Source organism: Chaetodon trifascialis, chromosome 2 (assembly GCF_039877785.1).
Source record: "Chaetodon trifascialis isolate fChaTrf1 chromosome 2, fChaTrf1.hap1, whole genome shotgun sequence".
Classification (NCBI taxonomy): Eukaryota; Metazoa; Chordata; class Actinopteri; order Chaetodontiformes; family Chaetodontidae; genus Chaetodon; species Chaetodon trifascialis.
The window spans coordinates 26639886-26660057 of NC_092057.1; the positions used below are offsets into that span (position 1 = coordinate 26639886).

General features: G+C 43.3%; 2 protein-coding genes across 5 annotated transcripts in view; both read left to right on the forward strand.

Annotated features, from left to right (window-relative positions):
- Positions 1-8200, forward strand: part of stn1 (STN1 subunit of CST complex) — an 8989-nt gene extending 789 nt beyond the window's left edge. Inside the window, exons 2-9 of the mRNA XM_070975727.1 lie at positions 276-371; positions 574-651; positions 2701-2874; positions 3269-3380; positions 5109-5259; positions 5911-6033; positions 6143-6215; positions 7576-8200. Coding sequence (XP_070831828.1) covers positions 276-371; positions 574-651; positions 2701-2874; positions 3269-3380; positions 5109-5259; positions 5911-6033; positions 6143-6215; positions 7576-7733 — 965 coding nt within the window. The 3' untranslated portion in view covers positions 7734-8200. The remainder of the gene's footprint in view (positions 1-275; positions 372-573; positions 652-2700; positions 2875-3268; positions 3381-5108; positions 5260-5910; positions 6034-6142; positions 6216-7575) is intronic.
- Positions 8201-9596: 1396 nt separating this feature from the next.
- Positions 9597-20172, forward strand: part of sh3pxd2aa (SH3 and PX domains 2Aa) — a 99930-nt gene continuing 89354 nt past the window's right edge. For all 4 annotated transcript variants that reach the window (XM_070986709.1, XM_070986720.1, XM_070986731.1 and 1 more), the window contains exon 1: positions 9597-10281. In XM_070986709.1, the coding sequence (XP_070842810.1) occupies positions 10186-10281 (96 nt within the window). In that variant the 5' untranslated portion in view covers positions 9597-10185. The remainder of the gene's footprint in view (positions 10282-20172) is intronic.

The window sequence follows — 20172 nt, forward strand, 5'->3', positions numbered from 1 at the left end:
GTAGCAACATTCTCAGGTCTCACTATATTTGCACAGCTAATTGAACATTAATACTAATATGACTAAGATAACCAAAGACAAACTAACGTCCATTACTGTAAGTTATATTTCGGGTTCTTTGACTTATATCCTGTATGTTTCCATTTCATCTACCATTTCCCATAAATAAAATAACCGTGCGACTTTTTGCTACTTAGAGTGATAAAGTATAACTTGCCCCTGGAAGGTATTAAGATAGGAGCTGATGCACTGAGGTTATGATTTTTGTCTTCCAGGTATTTACTTCTACAACTTACATCCAATCTACAAAGTCGACGTACTTGGGACAGTGGTTTACAAGAGAGAAAGAGAAGACTTCTTCTGTTATGGAGGTACATGTTATCGTGAAAGCATTGGGAAAGTCTCCCATCTGTGACAATGCCCCAGTTTTTTTTTTTGTGTTACAAAAACTGACAGACACACTGCTGTTTCATAAAGGCCTAAAAATAACATGGTTTTGACTTTCCAGTTGCCTTACAAGCACAAATATTCCTTGTCTGGTTTTCATTTTGAGATCTTTCCTCCTGTTCACAGTGGATGATGGTACCGGTGTTATAAACTGCCTATGCTGGAAAAATGACCTCTTTAAACAGGAGGGGGATCCGACCAAATGTGAGTTTGCACATGTATGAATGTCAGCGTTTGCATGATTGTGAGTTATGCTTTGTATTAGTAACCGTTTGCCAAATTACTATACACTGACTTCCAAAAGCCAAATGATTTGTGTACTGACACCAGCTCATCTGGGTCCTGTCTGTGTTGACCATCTTGGCTTGCTGCTGAATTTGTCAGCCTTATTAGTTCACATGAAATAGTTTGGGAGAGTACCCTTCAGAGTGTTTTTCTGAACAAGCACAGCCATGTTTCCATGTTTCTCACAGAATGAGTGTATCCTTGAGACCTAACAAATGTGTTGAAGGCGTTTCTATTGAATATACAGTATATTTTGAAACGGGCTTTCTTGTCTCTTGTCAGCTAGCACAGCCAGCAGTCTCCTTCTTGCTGGCACTCTGTTATGTTTCTAAGCATGCTATAGCCTCCAACTGTTGTCCAGTGGAAGTGTGTGCCTGACAAGCCTTCCTCTGTGGGTGCTAGGAGGCATTGGATGTAAACAAAATGGGGACCCACTCATGAAAATGTTGCTCCGTAGTGCCACTAGTGATTTAAAAACTCCTATAATTGAAAAGGCCTTGGACTCTGGAATGCCTGTCTCAATGAGTCATCTTCTTGAAGTCATTGTAAAGTTACATATCACATATATGTCACATATTATTGCTTTTATATTGGATGGCATAACGTGAATATAACTGATTTTGTCAGCTGGTGTGGTTTTTTTCCTGTAAGCATTTCACAGCGCAGACACAATCGATAAATAATTTGCTTCCTCGTGCTAAACATTGCGGGATCCTTCTTTCTTTCTCCTGGCACTGTCTCTATTATTTACATACGGCGGCTGAGAGAGCTCAACACACTGCAGCTTAAGAAAACACATGCAAATACGCACAACACAAGCAGACGACAGAGCAACAGACGAAAGCACAGCAAATACTCACAACATAATTAACACAGAAGCGGGATGCAAGTAGCACAGATGACAGGGGATTCCAGGGGACATTAAAAAAATGAGACCCAGCTGCGACATACAGGACTTTATGGTTTTTTGACTTTTAGGAAGTTATTGAAGTCAGCTACTTGTCAGTGTTGTTGGAAAATGAGGAAAAAGATTTGTTGTGGTTCATTTTAACATCATGATCACATGATTCACATATTGTGACAGATATTTGTTGTTAACCTAGCCGTAGCGTTTTGCATATCGTTAGCCTGCCAATTCAAATAATCTGAAATACACACGATTCTCAAACATTGTTCTGTTGTGTTCAGTAAATTCAAAACTCATCAACCATGGTGACAACAAGCTGTCCCAGCTGGGTTCATTACCTTTTGTGATCCATTGTAATCTGTGCCACTCGCAGCATGTTTCTGTATTTGCTTGTGTCGTGTGTATTTGCAGCACATGTGTTGTCAGACTGATGAAGATGTTTTCTTCATTTGCTCGTGTTTTGTCTACTTGCGTGCGTTTTCTTAAATTGCAGTGCATTGAGCTCTTTCAGCCACCGTATTGCCCACATCCTTGTATTCTCTTAAAGCTGTTTTTTTTCCAGTTGGGGGTCAGTGTAACAAGCTTAAAACCACAACATCGGACAAATTATCACCTCAGAAGTTGTCATGGTAGATGTGTTAGTAGTTACACACCCAGCAGTCATGTGAAGTCTAATATTCACTCTCCTCTTAGCTCTGTTTTGGTCTGAAAATGTCTGGGTATGCTTGCTGTGTTCACCAGTTAGTCATTAACTTTGTAAATCTGTTGTTTTGTACTGGGCACTGAAAACAAGGTTGATAAGAGCACGATTTGTAAACCCAACACAGTGAGCTAAAAGAGGCTTAAAAGCTCTGCAAAGCTGAGGAAAACTGCAAAATGGTGCTAATTCACTGTTAGTTCATCACTCCAAGTGACCCATGTCACGTTACATGTAATCTTTTGATCCATTGTTTGTTTAAAAAATCGTTAATTTCAATTCAAAGGTCCTTCATAAATTCATTATTTTATATGAATTTATTACCCCAAACCACTGTGTAATATGACATATACGTCATCTCTAGCAGGAGGAAAGCACAGTGATGGGGCTCAGGGAGGCTTCAGTCTAGTCGCTGAGCTGGAGAAACTGAGGCAGGCCCAGCAGGATCGCTGCCGCCTGGAGATTGGAGAGCTGCTCCGAGTCAGAGGACCGGTGAAGACGTCAAGACAACAGAGAGAAATCATGGCTTCCACCTACTGTGAGTACAGAGGGCTGTCCTCTGCACGCCACAGTGGCAGTTTGATGTCAAAATTCACCATTCACTTTGACTAATTCACCAACCAGCTACATAAAAAACAAACATATATATACATACAGTATATATAATTCAGACAGCAAGAATACCATTAGCTCACGCAATCCCTCACACACACACACACACACACACACACACACACACACACTCAGTGTGCCTAGTAAGGACATTCTTTATCCTAGCACTGCAATCTTGCTTTATGATGGTCTGCACATGTCTTTCTTTCTCACACACAGATACACAACAGCACACAGCACATTTTTTACTTGACAGTGCATGCCATCTATATCCTCCGCCCATTCATCATGTGTGTATCTGGCTCTGTGTATGTTCCCAGATAAAGTCAATGACCCCATGATGGCGGTGCAGATAGCGTGGATGATCGAGGTTCCTCAGCTCTACAGACAGTGCTATGACAAACCACTCAAGCTGCAATCTATTGCAACGGGGTACAAACATCCATCTCTTAACATACCATCATAGTACATTACATTACACTGTAGCCACTGTAGCTTACATCCAGTTGACCCTTCGCTAAGCCTGCACTCCTTAGTTACTGTTGCTACGCCTGTCCAGCTTTCCATTCTCTCTGTTCTCGCTCCTCACATACTGTATATGGAGTAAACAAAGCAGTCTGATTTCTATCTGACAGCCATGGATTTTGTTGGTCAAAATGATGACTCTTGGTAGTGTGCTTTATAAGTGTAGCTAGCTAATGTAAGCTAATGCTAATGGTTAAACTCCGTGAGTCAGCTGAGTTCATCTCCAGCTGACATTCCCATGTGACTCATTTTAAAACAAGAACCCTGCAATAGGGTCTGAAGTATGGAATTGTTGGTTGCATACATGATGCAATGTTAAAAAACAGGATAAAGCTACAGACAGCCTCCTCACCAGCTGCTGATCCACAGCATGTACACAAGAGAGCAGCATCGTTAGTGAAATTCAGCGTGGAGCTAGTCCAGCCCATAGCATGGTCCTGAAAATAAAAGAACAATAACATGGAGGCTATTTAAAATGTTATTCATTCTAACTTAACCCTTTAATTGTTTGGACGCTTACTGTGGATGAAAAACATACATGGATTACTTTTACAAGAGAGAAGGATTTGAAGATATGAGGAATAAGCCATGAGTTTGGTGATGTGATGGTATCTAACACAAGTTTGGCAGGAGTTGCTCGAGCGTGAACTGACTTCAGTGCATCTTGGCTCTGAGGTTGACATACCCACAAACCCTGGACGTGTCCTGAGTAGGTGTTGATGTAACCTGTAACCCCACAAAATAACATAGACAGCTGATAACGTGCCCATCGCCTTGAATGTAAAGCTTGGTTACTATTGCAGGTAGTAAGATAGCGAGCCAGACATGCTAACATTTCCAGCTTAGAGAAAATAAAGCCAATGTTTAATTGATTGATCACACGCTGGCTTTCATGTTTTAGGTTTTTGAAAGACAACAAAAATGGCACCACTCTCTAAACTCATGAGACACTGAGTATCACTCTTCTCTGAGCCTCATGCACATCACATCAACATGTAGAGAAATGCAAAGCTCTACTGACCTGCAATGCCCAAGAAAGCACATTTTACTTTAAATGCATTATGATAGAAATCTCACTACAGTTTACATCAATTCAAATGCTATAGTGTACATGTAACAGTTTGAACTGACATGTTGGAAACATACTGGCTGTGTCATCATTGCTTAACACCGGCTGCACTGCGCAGACTGAAGTAATACAGCATGTGCACGTCCAAGGAGAAAATCAACACTGCGAAGTGGGACAGCTGCGTATGCTAACATGTGTCAACTCAAAGAACTAATAATAATAATAATTGCCATCGTCGTCATTCATAACTTACTACCGAACTAAATCCATGAAAAATAGTGCCAGGAAGATGCCTGCAAAAGTAGCAACAAGCAGATACAACTGACACAACAGTACAGTTTGTGAAAGCAGACTCTAATTTTCATTTGCATAGACAGGAAGAGAGACAATTAAACAATCGAATGCCTCTGAAGGGTTGGGGTTAGGGTTTTTATTTCTGAAATGAGAAAGTAAGAAGCTGTCACAGTGGAGTGTGACTCAGTGATTATCAGTTGTTATTTACTGACAGACAGTGTTTAAGCTTTGCTATAATGATATGAAGGGCAGGTTCTTTGTCTGTTTTTCAGTGACTCAGCCATCAGTCTCCTCAGCAAGGCAAAAAATATCATCAGGGATTTCCTTAAGCAGAAGTCAGTGACCAGATTCAGACCCTATGATGTTCAGGATCTCCTGCAGCCTCTGACCTCCAGCCAGCCTCAAACAGCATCGGCAGACCAGGTATCAGAATAATAACACGGGAAACATCTTTTTTTGAAGATGTGTGGCGGTGGGATGAAACGAAAATCAAACCTCTGATTTTTTTTTGAAGTGTCCTTCATATGTGAAAGTGACTGAGGGGATAAAGAGCTGCAGCCAATGTTTGATTTCTAGCATTGGAGCTAATCTGTATTCCTCAGAGTTGTTCAAGTTATTGGTCATAATAATATAAACTCTTAAAGCTACTGACAATGCAACTTGCGCTTCTTGGGCAGCTGTCCACTGATCACAGGGTTGGCAGTTCAATCCTCAGCTCCTCCTTCCTGTCTGTCTGTGTGTGGGTGAGTGTGAGAGAGAGAGAGAGAGAGAGAGAGAGAGAGAGAGAGAGAGAGAGAGAGAGAGAGAGAGAGAGAGAGAGAGAGAGAGAGAGAGAGAGAGAGAGAGAGAGAGAGAGAGAGAGAGAGAGAGAAATTGTAAAATGCTTTGGATAAATGAGCTGTATGAAAGCAGCCATTTGGTTTTCTTTATTCCCACAAAACAAGCAAGTATGTCATCACACAGCACAATTTGACAACAGAATATATCTAAATATCTGAAACTGAAAGAAAAGGTAACAAAAACAGTGGTCATGTCAGCGCTGTTGTATTACCGTGCTTCTCTGTTGCTGTTAAGGAGCCTGTGGCGGGTCCGTCTGCCTGCCAGCAGCTACAGCAGCTTCTGAAGGAGACCCTGCAAATACTACAGGACGAGGGCACAGTGTACCGCAAGGTCATATCCCAGGATGAAGTCTATCATGTAAGAAACAACAGAGGAAGCTTCAAAGAATTCTTCCTTCTTCAGTATGTGATTACTGTCATAGTTCGTTCTGGACAGGTGCCAGTTTGATGCCTTTGTCCCTCACCAGGTCACCGAGCATGACAAGGATCTACTCATAGCTGTCAAAGACATTATCAGGGAAGACTCAAAGAGAGAGAAGTGTAAGTAGACTTCTTCTCTTCTCTTAAGTACTGTAGGAATCAGGCTTGATTCCTCCAGTGTGAATTTTGTCAACAAAATTTTCCATGCTAAGTATTCGTTGACGTCGTTTTATTGCATGAATAAATTGTAACGACAACGTAAATGAAAAAATGTTCATTGCAAAAATTGCAGCGAAATGTCTCTTCATCATGCCCTGACGACTGAAGATGAGACGAAAAAGTTGTCTGTGTTCAGGCGGACAAGCTGGTTGTTGTTTTCATTTTTAACCAATCTGCACCATCTCATGGGACGTTTTTTCCACCCTGCTTGGTGCATGCCAGGTGCATGTCGGGTGCCCGCTGATAGATAACAACAAGGCAAGCTAACGTTCACATGTTGTCTAAGCTAGCTAGCTTAAAGCCGACAGAAACTATTTTAGCCGCTGCTGGCCTCTCAAAGATCAGCGCCTCATCTTCAGCAGCATGTCAGGTGGGAAGGAAGAGGAGAGACGACCTGTGGAAATATTTCTCTTACATTTCATCCAAAAAAAAAAAAAAGGCCATGTGTATCGTTTCCAGTGAGGATGGAGCAGTTTGCAAAGTCATTGTCTTTGAGCAAACTAAGCACTTTTGCCAATCTGTTTGCTATGAATGTCTTTTTGATGTTAATCTATGCGTTTTGCTCAACCTCCTACCAGTTTTAAAGACAACAAGCTCTGGAGGGAACTGCTTTTGCTTCGTTATCACTGTGTGTTTTTTAATAATTTGTATTTCAGAGGGGTCTTGTTAAAAAAATGACCCCCCCCCCCAGTCAATGAGAATATAAGTTGGACCAAGTCATTTCACAGTATTTGTATTTCTCCAGGTTGTATGCAAATGAAGAGGGCAGTGTGCCATGTCTGCAGGGTCTGCTTCGCTTTTACTGTACATCCAGTCACAGCACCATGTATGCAGAAAAAAATAGATGACCTGTGAGGAAACATGATTGTTTTATTGCACTTTATCTAGCACACTTTAGGCATTCATTTTTATATGATTTGTAAAGGTATGGTACGTCAGTAACACATTCTCAGCCTACTGACTAAATGCATAGTTCAAAATCCATTACAGTCTGAGACAATTATGACTAAAACATTTGACTAAAATTAAACAAAAACTGGATTCCACTCACTAAATCTTGATGAAAACAATATAAAAGACTAAAATGTGACTTAAACCAACTACAATTTTCAGTTTAGAGACTAAGACTAAAACTAGAACTCTTGTCAAAATTAACACTGGGCTCCTCTAAACTTCATCAATCCCTCTTTTTAAAGTCTCCACATTTCACATGCCTTTGTGTCGACCTGTGTGTCATGGCTGTTTCCTCCTGTGCCTACAGATGCGGAGAAGGGTTGCCACATCCTGCACATCCTGTCTGCAGTCAGGCAGCGCTACAGCATCAATGTCAGCAAGGCGGCACTGGAGCTGGTCCTCAAATCACTGGAGTGCAACAGTGACATCGTCAGCACCAGCGATAGCCATTACATTGTGTTTTAACTTGAGCAGTGGGCTCAGGAACCCAGTAGTACTGCATGGACCATGTGTAGTATGGACGATTGCTCCAAAATGTGAGCGTCTGATGTGTCAAAGTAAATCATGCCAGTTGTACTCCTCTGATCAACGTGACTCTTGTCAAATGTGGCACTTGCCAACCTTAGCTGAATATTTAAATTATTGCTAACTTTAATCTAAATTTATTTGAAAGACATGCCAAAGAAAATCAGGGAAGCTTTCAGGACCACATTTCTGCTGTGTTAAATATTTAAGACATCAGAAATTTGTAAATAAATCTAAAATAAATAAAAGACGAGGCAACACACGTAAAGCTCAGCCATTACTGGATTAACTGCCAGGGGCCTGTGGCAAAAATGAGCCCCAGGGTCCCCATTAAGCCCCATTCCTCTGACTCCATGTCCCATGTGTATAGCTTTTCTTTAATAAACGTGTATATTATGTTTTTTCTTAAGAAAGAAGGGCCTTGAAACAGCAGCATACATATCCCCTTTGTCCCCCTCATCCACCCCTAAACAATGTCTGTTTCATCCTGATCAAACTGATGCCTGCACCTGGCTGGCCAGACAAAAGAAAGTCAAATCACACTGCCAACACACAACGTGCACCAAGATGTGGTTATAATGACCCAAATACGATATGTTACTCATTCCAAGTCAGAGGTTGAGCTCTTGATGCTTCATAATGTTGGAACCTACATTTCCCACAATGCTACTTAAAAGCATTGGTCGTTAGACTTCCCCTGACTGGTAAGCACTCCAGCCTTTCATAGTTTGGTAAAGTAGGCTTTCAGTTAAACATTTGGAGTCTCCAAGCCTGGGTTGAGATAACCCTGATGACATCATCAGGGTTGTTTTTTTAGACTTTAGAGAGCTCCCTGCAGAGCTGCACAAAACAAATGATGCAGCTGTTGTTACACACTGTAGCGCTTAATACGATGAGTAAATTAAAGTTCATGTGTAAAATTAGTGAGTGAGTGCCCCTTAACTTAAAAAATGTATGATTTTCATTACTTATTTTCTCCTGATCAATTAATAGCCACAAATAAATTGGCTCGCAGTGACCCTGGGACTTTGGAGCCCCTGAGGATCTGGGGCCCTAGGACTGTTACCCACTTTGCTTAGTTGGTAATCCATCCTTGCATATTCCCATACGCATATTCAATTACATCAGCACAGAGCAGTTGACACACATTAAGCCTGGAGCTGTCAGGGCCCCTGGAGTCCTGGGGCCATGGGGCAGTTGCCCAGCTGAAATTCAGCCTTGGGCTCGTGGTTATAGTAAAGCCATTAATGTAAAAGTAGGTTTTCACAAGTGTTTTAAAAGATTACAGTGATCTGGTCTCAGTAACGCTCTGAATCCCCCTGAAAGGTCTTAATGCATCAGGACAAAGGAGCGCGCGGTGCCTCTGAATTGGCTGCTCTTCCGTCTTGCTTATGTTGCTGCGTGCACAGGGGGGCAGTGTTTGGTCGTTAATTGGCTCTTTCATGGACAGCAGGTTGCTGCTGATTGGTCGCCAGAGAAACATCTGTATCCATACTTCCAGTGGCTCGTGTCTCCGGCCAGAAAGCTGCTCGTGGCTCTGAGCCTGAGTGCTAACAAACTGACTGGAGCGTCATTGTCACGCTGCCCTCGAATGACGAGATAAAGAATATTTCACTCAATTCACATCCAGCTTGCGTCGAATTCAGGCCTCCATATAGCAGATATCTGAAACGTATCATTTCATATTCTCTTCAGCGGGGAGGAAAGTTATGGGGCCCCGAGGGAAGACGAATGAGTGAGTAAAACGGTAAACTGAGTGAAGAGCACACTGCTTCAGAGTCATGTCACCCGACAGCTCGCTTCTTGTGGAGAAAGCCACAGCCAAACAGTTTTTTTCTTGAGTGCTTTATTCCAAGTCGCCCTGAGGACGTGCGTGAAGCCCATCCCACTCCGTTCCCTAAAATTCATGCGCCTGCTGTAACGCAGGAGGCGTTTGGCCCTGGATTTGCCGGCTCTCTTGCATTCAGCCAGCCTCTGTCACCTCCAGGTATGCAGATGCCCCTTTTGTAGGCATCGCGGCAGACACAAAGGAACTCGCTTCACTTTATTCCCATTTTAAGGTGACCGACTTCACCAGCGCTGCGCCCGCCGCTGCCCAGCTCCCGTGGCTGCAGGCAACGTGAAAATCGCCCTCTGCTTGGATATTCGGCGGTGTGTATTTCACCCACAGCCAACAGCACAGGCTTAAATGGACTATTGATAAGTTTGTAATCAGATTGATGATCGTTACGTCAACGGGGGAAGTCTGAGCCGCCGAAATTGGCCGCGAGCGAGCTGATCTCTTAATGGACCGCTGAATTGTTAAATGACACAGCGATGAATGATCTGATTTCTCACCCGTGATACAAGATAGCTGATCTGGAGCCGCAGCAGCCGCCTGCCTGACGCTTTTATGCATAGCCTTTGCAGGGTCAAGATGCAGTTTCGGACTGTGCTGGACGTGAAAGTCGTGGACGTGGAGAAGAGGCGCAATCCGTCTAAACACTACGTGAGTTGCCTACCTGCCTTGTCTTCATCCATGTCACCTCACCCCCACCTTGTCCCGCTCAGATGTGTCTCTCTGGCCTGTTCACAGTCTCAGCGTGACACCTAAACGCTGCGTTTAGTCCACTAAATGCAGCTTACCGTTAGCTGCTATGTGAGGACCACAGCTAAGCTAAGTTCAGTGTTAGACTCTGGCTAAGTGAGATCCCCGCTCATTAATAATGAACGGATCCGAGCCATTAGCAGCTAACCCTCTACAGCTTTTCAGCAGACACAGTTAATCATCTCAGGTGAGCTGTCATAACTGTGCACCGTCAAATCAGCAGCGTGGCCGCCATCAGCACTGGAGCCAGGTGATGCAGGTTATCATGACTCTGACATGCTGCTGGTTCTTCACTCAGTGTGTTTGCAGTCACAGCTGTGCTGCATGTGTGTGGCTAGTTTACATGCATTTGTGTTGAGGGTTAAGTGGTCAAACACTTTACAGGGAAGTAGGAATTACATTATTCATGCAATGCCAGCTAACCCGTGCTTCTTGTGGGGTGGAAGCAAAACTTCCACAGCCTAGAACATTTCATTTATTAAGAATTCACAAGAAATAAAACAGAGCCTGAATCATCCTCTGATAATTCATCCACCTCCTCGGTGTGCAGCGCTACCTGTCCACACTTCAGAACATGCCTGTAATGAGCAGTTTCCAAAAATAAAGGCCTTAACTATTTTTATTTCCATTCTTTGGAAAAGCTTTTCCTTTGCTTGATTCTTCTCGCATGAATCAAGATGAGCCCGTCTGTGAAACGACTGGATCCTGACATGATTTTGACATGAATTATCTGGCAACGGTTTGACAGAACAATCTCACCATGAAGTCCATTTAGTTGTTCTTGTGGAGCTTTTGATCATGTCTCATGATCTTCATAAGCAGATGGAGTTTGCCCAGTTGTTTCCTCTTTCCGCAGTACTTTCAGGGCTCCTTGTTCGTGTGGGCTTCAGAATTGAGACTGAGGTTTCATTGGGCTTCTTCATCAATACCACACTGTCTCTGCACTTCATGGCCCCCGTTCAGATCCTATTTTGAGCTCATAAACAACTCGTTCTAAATGACTTACTCATATGCAGTTACACTCCTGCGGACCCCTGGGCCTAATGATATGTGGACACAATTAGCACACTTATCCTCCCTTAAAAGGAGGAATTCACAAACCTCTCTCCACATGTGCTCCTTAATCAGGCAAACTGTGTCTGCTTTACAAGTCATGAAAATATGCTGTGAATTTTTCATAAAGCAAACACTGTACTGTACTGTGAGTGGGTATATTTTTAACTGCGGCGTCCCCACTGAAAGTGATACCTACAGTCTGACACTGTTGAAGCATCGCTGCAGAGCTCTGGGGCAAAAATGAGCTGTAGGCCCTGACTGACAACCCCAACCCCCTTCCTCCCATTCTCTGGGTCTTGTGTGTGCACTGTATTTCTGCGTGCACTATAGCCATCAGGTGTCGTGCACGCAGCCGTCTCCACATGGCAGCTTAGTTATATTTCGCCTGGAGCTCTTGAAACCAACCAGAACTCCCATACTGGAGTCCTACCTGCGCCCGGGTTTGCCGTGTGCCAATTACTTTGTGTTTACCTGATTAAACACAGACTCATTCACGCCCCATGTAAGAACGATATCAACCTGAAATAATAATAGATGTTGACATGGCTTCAAAGATGAGGTAATGATGCAAAACATGCATCAAAGCACTTCAATTAATATTATGCTTTAGTCGTGCATATCTGCAAACAAATTAGCGTATTCATGTTAGAACAATCCACCGTACATAAAGTCAACCCTGTAGATGATCAAGTGTAAAGTGTTCAGAAGAAAACCTGTTCAGGCTGAGCTTTTGTCTCTGAAGAGCTCAAAGGGTCGGTTAGTTAAGCTTTTTATTCAGTCAAATCTTACTGAAAGTATCAGTGAGTAGCACTTTAAAGTGCCTCAGAGGGATGGCTGTCCCGAATGCGATATGGACAACTTTTAAAGCTAACCTGGCCTGAGAGCAGCTCTCATGGTTGGTCACTTTTAACTCAATTAAGGATGTCAAATATCTGAACATCTTAAAGAGCACAGCCTTACAAACGAAAACACCAGAAGACTGATGGCTTCTGGATTTCAGAGACAACCAGCTGAGCCTTTTTAATGGAATTCACAGTGCTGAGTTAAATGAAAAGGCTCGCCTGGATTTCAGAACGTAGGATTTGAGATGTCAGTCTCTGAGGTTTTTGCCTCCAGCCCAGCACTGTTGGTTACTACAGCATTTAAAAAGCTTAACAGCAGTCACGAGCATTAATGCCATACAGCTGATGGTCAAATACACTTCTTGTAGGTTGCTTTGGACCAAAGCTGATGCCAAATAAATTGTCCTGATTAATGATAATATGACACATCTCTTTCCAGGAACAATCTTGGTCACTTCACAGACTTAACATGTGACGCATACCTTAAATGATTATTAAAGGAATAGTTTGACATTTTTGAATTGAGGATTTTTGCTTGTGAAGATTTGTACTGCCACCCTTATGTTTATGTGTTAGTATGGAGGCGATTACCTAATTAGCATTAAAAATGGAAGCGGGGGCTAACAGCTAGCATAGTTTCAAAAATGCCTCTCAGCCCCTCTAAAGCTCTCTGACATGCTGTATCTTGTTTGTTAAATTTGAAAGCAAACAGCAATGTAAAAATGCCATTTGGACAGAGCCAGGCGAGTGTTTTCCCCCTCGCTGCAGACTTAATGCATAGGTGGAAGAACGGTGTCAATCTTCTCATCTCACTCAGCAAAATGTCATGCAACATAAAAACACACACTGAAAACAGGCACCTGTGCTCAGCGGGCTGATCTGACAGCACGCACTCACAGGCAGAGTTCTCTGCTGCTTAGAGGCAGTGAATTAACGGTCCGCTGTTCATGAACAGTATTGTGCTTTTGATGCAGCTTGGACACTTAACACACACCGATTCTAAGAAGGCTTGTCGAGTACGAGCCGGGCTGCTATATGTACAGTTACAGTGTAACAGGAGCTCCTCAGAGCCGAGCTGAGCTGTGCTGTGTTTTGGGCTCCTCTGTCTCAGTGGGCCAGTCTGTGGCCTAGTTTCCCTAGCTACCCCGTCTCATGAGACAAGGCTAGTCACTGTGAGAAGAAAAAAGAAGGGAGGAGGGAGGGAGAGAGAGAAAATGAGAGGAAGACACAATCTGTGGCACCCATTGAATCTCATTTGTAATGTTTGTGAAACCAGCTGGAAATGCTTATCTCGAGAGAGGAGGGGGGATGAGACTTGGGGCTTTGTCAAAGGGAAGTGCTCGTTGGACCACAGGGAAAGCTGGACGGTTGAGTCGCCAACGCATCACGCACACAGACAGAGACACACATTCTCATCCTATGAGTGATTTGTGCGTATGTGCTTGCAGGAGGAGGTGATAAAGGTTGGACGCGGCCATGTTTACTTAAAGCTCCCGTTTCCTCTACAAGTCCCAGTCCCATAACATTTCATTTTCTAGAGACTCCTGTGCTGCGCAAAGGCCCAGACGGGAAGACGGTGTTGTTATTTGGCACCATAAAACATCTCTTCAGAGAGCTGTTCCCCACTCAAATATTTATTGGCCTATCAAACACAGAGTGATCTCGGTGAAAAGGGTCCCTGTTTTCAGATGCTCACCCCTAACTGAGAGGTGCATGCTGGAGGCAGAGGTCTATGAGGATGCCTCTTTTTTTGGGGATTGGCCATTGTTTGGGAAATTTTGACGACGAGCTGGAAGTGCTCAAAGGCTATGTGTGTGTGTGGGAAAGAGAGAAGGGGGAGTCAGGGGCTTTGCTGACGTCGTTGGTAAAGTTGATGTTCTTGATGCTCTGTTTGCAGAGCTCTGACATCGACGCTGACAGGAGTGCATCTTTGTTGCATGCGCCGACGTGAGTGGTTGACAAAAGCGGCGGATGTTGTCGTCCTCGCGCTTTATTACTGGGGCCTCACATGCATGCTGGGGGCTGTTTTCATGTGTTCGATACCAGATGTTTGTGATTGTTGATGGTTTTATTCGTCTCCTGCAGAAGTCTTACCCACATGACAACAGCTTTGTTCCGATAGCGAGACATCTCCCACACTCTTATGTCTGCTTTCAGGGTACAGGCGCATGTTGTGCTTGAACATGGCGCCCAGCTCCCTGATGTTGTTCTCAACAGCTTGACTTACGATTACGTCATCCAGACACGGCGATGCTCCGTGGAGAGGCCGAGCATGCGTGGGCATCATGACTGAGCTGGCCCTGGCTTTGTTTTCATGGGAAAATGACCCCAGCTGATCGTTGATCGTTGTGGTGCCATTTTAGTCTGGTCTGATGGATGTTTTTTGTGAGAAAAAGACAGACCGAGAGGCAGAGGAGGAGGGAGGTGGAGTTGCCTTGCTTGCAGCTGTCTTCATCAGATGTTTAGATAGTCAGGGAAATTGGCTAAAAACTTATTAGAATCAGACAGGCTCGATTAGCATGACGAGATATTCTTTCGCTACCAAGGCACTCAAGGATGATTTCTTGGAAATGTATGATCCCGTTAATAATACATATTCACCAGAAAGAACATTAATAGTTAAAATCATGCTAAAATATTGACACAAACATTTTAAACTTAAAGGAGTACCCCACTGATTTAGCAACCCTAATGTAAGGCTGTGGGGCTCACTGGAGACAAATGGTCAAATCTGTGCAACGCAAACCCATGTCATCCTTGGATGGATGTTTTCATAAACCTGTTATATACTACTCGCCCAGCACCGAGCGACAGATAGACACAGGTTAGCTGGTGAACACAGAGGATCATTTAGCAGCTAAATGGCCGTACATTTCCCCCGGAGGTTGGTGGAAACCACAACAGAGCTAAAAGGAGAGTGAATATTGGACTTACATTTTCCAGTGACCACAAAAACCACATTTCCACTGCACGGCATGGCCCGGCCCAGCTCAGCTCAGCTCAGCTCAGCTCAGCTCGACTCACTCTTTTCTTTTTCCGTTGTGGATAACACCTGGTGCTGAGCACATACTGAAAGGTGATGTGAAAAGGCTGCAGAGAACACTGGTCAGAGAACTGTCACTCTGTGTGTGTGTGTGTGTGTGTGTGTGTGTGTGTGTGTGCGTGTGCGTGTGCGTGTGCGTGTGCGTGCGTGCGTGCGTGCGTGCGTGTGTGTGTGTGTGTGTGTGTGTACACGTGTGTGTGTACACGTGTGTGTGTGAGCGTGAGCAGCAGAGAGTGAGCAGAGTAAAGGTTAGCAGTGGAGTTGTTAGTTGAACTGTAAATGTACAGTGTAGGTTACAGTGATTCTGATACAGTGAAGGGTGCGTAACGTTGCCATGACGATCAACTAAGAATCCTGCCTACATCGTGGGGCACTATCTGCAGTGGAAAACCAAGCAGAGAAATAACCAGTACCAAAAACACATTGCCACTCAACTTGTTGCTCAGTTGCCGTGATGGTCCTCGAGCAACATCAGTTATAACAGCTGCAACATGTCATTGTCAGGTAAACCTCAAACAGGCTGCTCTGCCTTTCATCAGCTTTTTTGGATTTGTTGATTGTAATGTTATTTCTTTTCCTGGGGTCTCTCTTGGAAAAGAAACTGATTACGTAAAGATGAAATACACAAAACAAGTGACCAAAACACTCAACAAGAAATGCAGCTTTAAGCCACACTTATGAAAAAAACAAATCAGACAGTGATGGACAGGCATTATACAGCCACACAGCTGACGTGCTGTATTTAGTTATGAGGCCGGCACTCTGCAAAAGCTTTGAAAGCTTTGAGAGGAAAATGTTCAAATGCTGTGTCATCTAAATGTTCAGCATTCAGCAATGTGAGAGACTTGCAAACTGACCTGCAGTTTATGAAGACTCCTGACTTGGATCTGCCCTCTAGGACTTGCTTTGGATCCACATATCAAAGTGCTTATAGCCAGACTTAAAGCTTGCGAAATTCAGTGAACCGGAATCCTCCTTGTGAGCTTTTTTACACAAGTGCACAACTTTGTCTGTCTTTAACTTTGTTGGGATCTGATTTATAGTCACTTCAGGATTGTTCTTTTGTCAACAATTTGAAATGGTATCAAGAAGCCATCAAAGGTGCACAGGATGTACCTGCTTATTAGACACTTTTCCTGAGTGCCGCCTGATCGGCACTTCCGGTGCCACCACAAAGGCACAGGAGGCGTGATTGGAGCATTTCAAAGTGGAAGCGAGTACTGGTGTGTGGCTCATAAAAGCCACTGTTTAGGCAGCGGATACAAAAACTCTGTCTTTATGGACTTTCCAAAGACCCCCTGCCTAAGCTTCTGAATAGAATTGTCCTCCAGTTTATTTCACTCTTGTGACATTGTTGCTGGCTGAGAACCGGCTCAGAGAATTTGACAGGCTTTATTGTCATTTGTTAACCTCTCTGTCTCAGCTGAAAGAATAACTGACTGTGTTAGTCAAGTGAGCGTCGGCCGGTTGTGGTTCTGTGTGGAAAGACTTTGCTCCCACGCCAAGAGAATTTTTCCGACCTGACTCTTTGTACTCACATCATATGAAAGTATGATGCGTGTCTGTTTTATAGGTTACTTTAAATATAGTCGTATAGGCGGGGTTCCCTGCATTTAGTGGCTAGGCCCACATTCTCTGCCCCGCCAAGCACTCTGCTCTTTTGCCTTCTTCACTGTGACACCGGGTCCTGGCCTTCCTCTGTAACTGTAAGTTACCCTATTTTCTTGATTCTTATATGATTCATGAATATTCCTGGCTGTTTCAGCAGAACATGATGGAATAATCACAGGTCCAGTTTGTTTAGTTGTAAGAACTCATGTTCTTTTCTTTGCTTCTGAGCATGAATGAAACTTTTGTTTTCAAGTCCCGCTTCCTCCCGTGGGAAGAACTGATGTATAAGGTCTTTTCTTGCTATCTGGGACATTCAAACCCCTGAAGCCTCCTTTGAGCTGTTTAGTTTTCCGTCTTGTTTGCGTTTACTGCGTTTTGAATCAATTTTTGGATATCAAAAATGGAGTGTGGACATGTGACTGCTGTGGAATGTGAAGATTGACTAATCTGTGATCAAGAAAAGACTTGAGAGGAATCGCATGGTGTCAGGAGCAGCTGTGTTCTCAAACAGTTGTACATCTGGTCAAACTTACTCATGTTAGGCCCTTTATAGTCATCTGGTGAGTTATGGTGCCGCCTCCTCATTGTTTCCTAATCCCACAATTCCAACACCTTCCTGTTTCCAAACGTAGGAGTGCTTATTAACAACCGTGTGTTAGAAATCAACAGATCATGCAGATCTCGCTTCGCCACGGGAGCTTTCATGTTGCCTTCTCAGCCAAATTTCAGCCCTCATTTTGGAACTGCGGCAGTGCCCTATTGGTTGAGACAAGCCTGCTGTGCGAGAATGTCTTGCAGCAGTCACAAGATAATGTTTGACTTTTTATCTTGATGTCTGTAGTTCTGAAATCCCCACAAGAACATGGAGGATGATTGGGTACTTAATGTTCTTGTGCTTGCAAATATCTGAATATGTCTGATCTTGTTGCTGTGTAAATGGATCCTCTTTGTTCCATGTTAGCATATGGAAATATTATTTGCATGTGTAAGTAGTATATAAACATTCAATACATAGTCCATAACACAGTAAAATCAGCAGATGCATGTGTTTATTCATGTCGGCCTATTTGTGAACAACTATAACTGCATATGTGGATGCTGGTGTTTAAATAGGTGCTACACACAACACAAAATGCCCTTATACCTGCGAACATCTACGTTACAGTGTGTCATAAACTATTTCTGAAAGCTTTACATAATGGTAATAAACGCAGGATTCACAAAGCTTGATAGAGGGCATTTTGGCTGTGCTTAACAGGCACGACTGGATGTACTTGAGCTCTGAGTCAGCTTATGTTGGCTTATTTTAGTTCTTGCATGAGTATGTCCCATTCCTCATGAAAAGATGCCGAAAAAGCAGCTGCCATATAATAGGCAGAATAAAATAATCAGATTTCACGAGAGACAAATGAGCAGATGTTTACTGCTGGATGCTCCTTCATCTGTCTTGAGCCGCAGCAGCGCAGACTGTTATAATTTACCGGCTGTGATAGTGAATAGAGTCTATTTTGGAGACTGGGGGGCATTAGGTTTAAGCTTGATATTTTGGGCATGGGCAGACCACGGATGGTTGTTGGTTGTGTTTTCCACTGCGGTTGGAATTGCATACCCATCTGCTTCTGGGGTTTGGATCTTTTTACTGAGTCCACATCTTCCAGCCTGGCTCCTATCTTATACCTCAGCTCAGCACGGATTTGCTTCTGAGTCGAATTAAGTGGCCCAGAGGCATGATGGGAGAACGATACTCTGGCATACTGTTGAGGTCAGAGGAGTTTATAGAGCACACACACACTCACGGCTGTGTGTAGAACTGGAAGAGGCTCCACATAGATTTCTTAGTATTGTGTTAATATACTTTAGAGCCAGGCTGGTTGATGTATAGGCTGATACTTATGGCAGCTGTATCTGTATGGGCATACATGTTGACCAGGAAGTGACAAGAAATTGTGGTACTAAAATGCCAAAAATGTGTTGGAGCGAGAGTTCACTGCTATGCCAGCAGCTCTGTGAGGTGGTGCTTACTCACAGCAGGGCTTTGAGCTAACGTCGGCATGCTAATGTGCTCACAATGACAGCGTAAACATGCTAATGTTTAGCAGGTACAATGTTTACCATGTTAATCATTTAGTGGATAATTTAAAAATTAAACATTTATGAATTAGCCCTTAAGACATAGTACAGCTGAGGAAAGTCAGTAGTTTTTCAGATATTTTTGTCATAAACAAACATAGTGGAAAAAGAAAAAATGTGGTCTGATGATTGCACTAAATGTACATTGAAGAGATCCCCAGCGTTCTTACACTTCATTCTTGCATTTTCAGTGCAGTCCATCCAGTTTGCACAGCTGTCTAGACATTTCACTATAACCCACAGATGTCAACCTCACGGGGTGAGAGAGGAAAAGTGAGGGTCATCTGCATACATCGTCTGTGAACAGTCAATGTCTGGACAGAATTTTGTGCCAGTCCAGTAGACAGAGACAAGTCTTAAAGGTCTCCTGCACTGTGCTGGCACAGGGCTGGGTCATAGATTCAAAAACAGATAATTACACTGTACATCTATGGGAAATACTCACTATATATGAATGTATACAGCCATCAGGAACCCTATATTTTGTGTTAATAAAGTAGACCTGCTTTATGAATAAAGAGCTTTATTTACACTATGGCTAAGCCAAGTGTCAACTCAATAACGCACCTGAGAGCACTGCTTTTAAAAAGCACTGCAGCCTAGTTCCTTTTCATATCATCATTGCGATCTTTTGGAATAATTAGGCAATCTTTTGACTATAGGAGGCATATTATGCTGCATACGAGCGCAGAATAGTTTGAAAGATAGTTGTACTGCTCCTGTAATTTATGACTTTGAAAGTTGTGCTTGAACTTGAATGTAATTACCAGACTATGGTTTCTGACTGAGGAAAAGGTGAGGAGATGATGCACATTTAGAACTGTTAGATTTGGTGTTCTTGTCTCTCTGAAACAGGTCGCGGCATGTGTAACAGCTGTCATCCATCTGGCTTGTCACCCACAGCTCACTACGCTGTGTTTTTAGCATCTTCACTAAACATGATGTGACCCCTCTTCTGTCAGTTCTTTCTCCTAACCCCCAATCTAGCGATGGGTGAATTGACTCCAGTGTTATCCAAATCCATGTGTTTGCATCATCCACCCGCCACCCACCCGAACACATTAGTTTGACTGATTTTGAGACCTGCACCTGCGTGGACATTTCACTGCA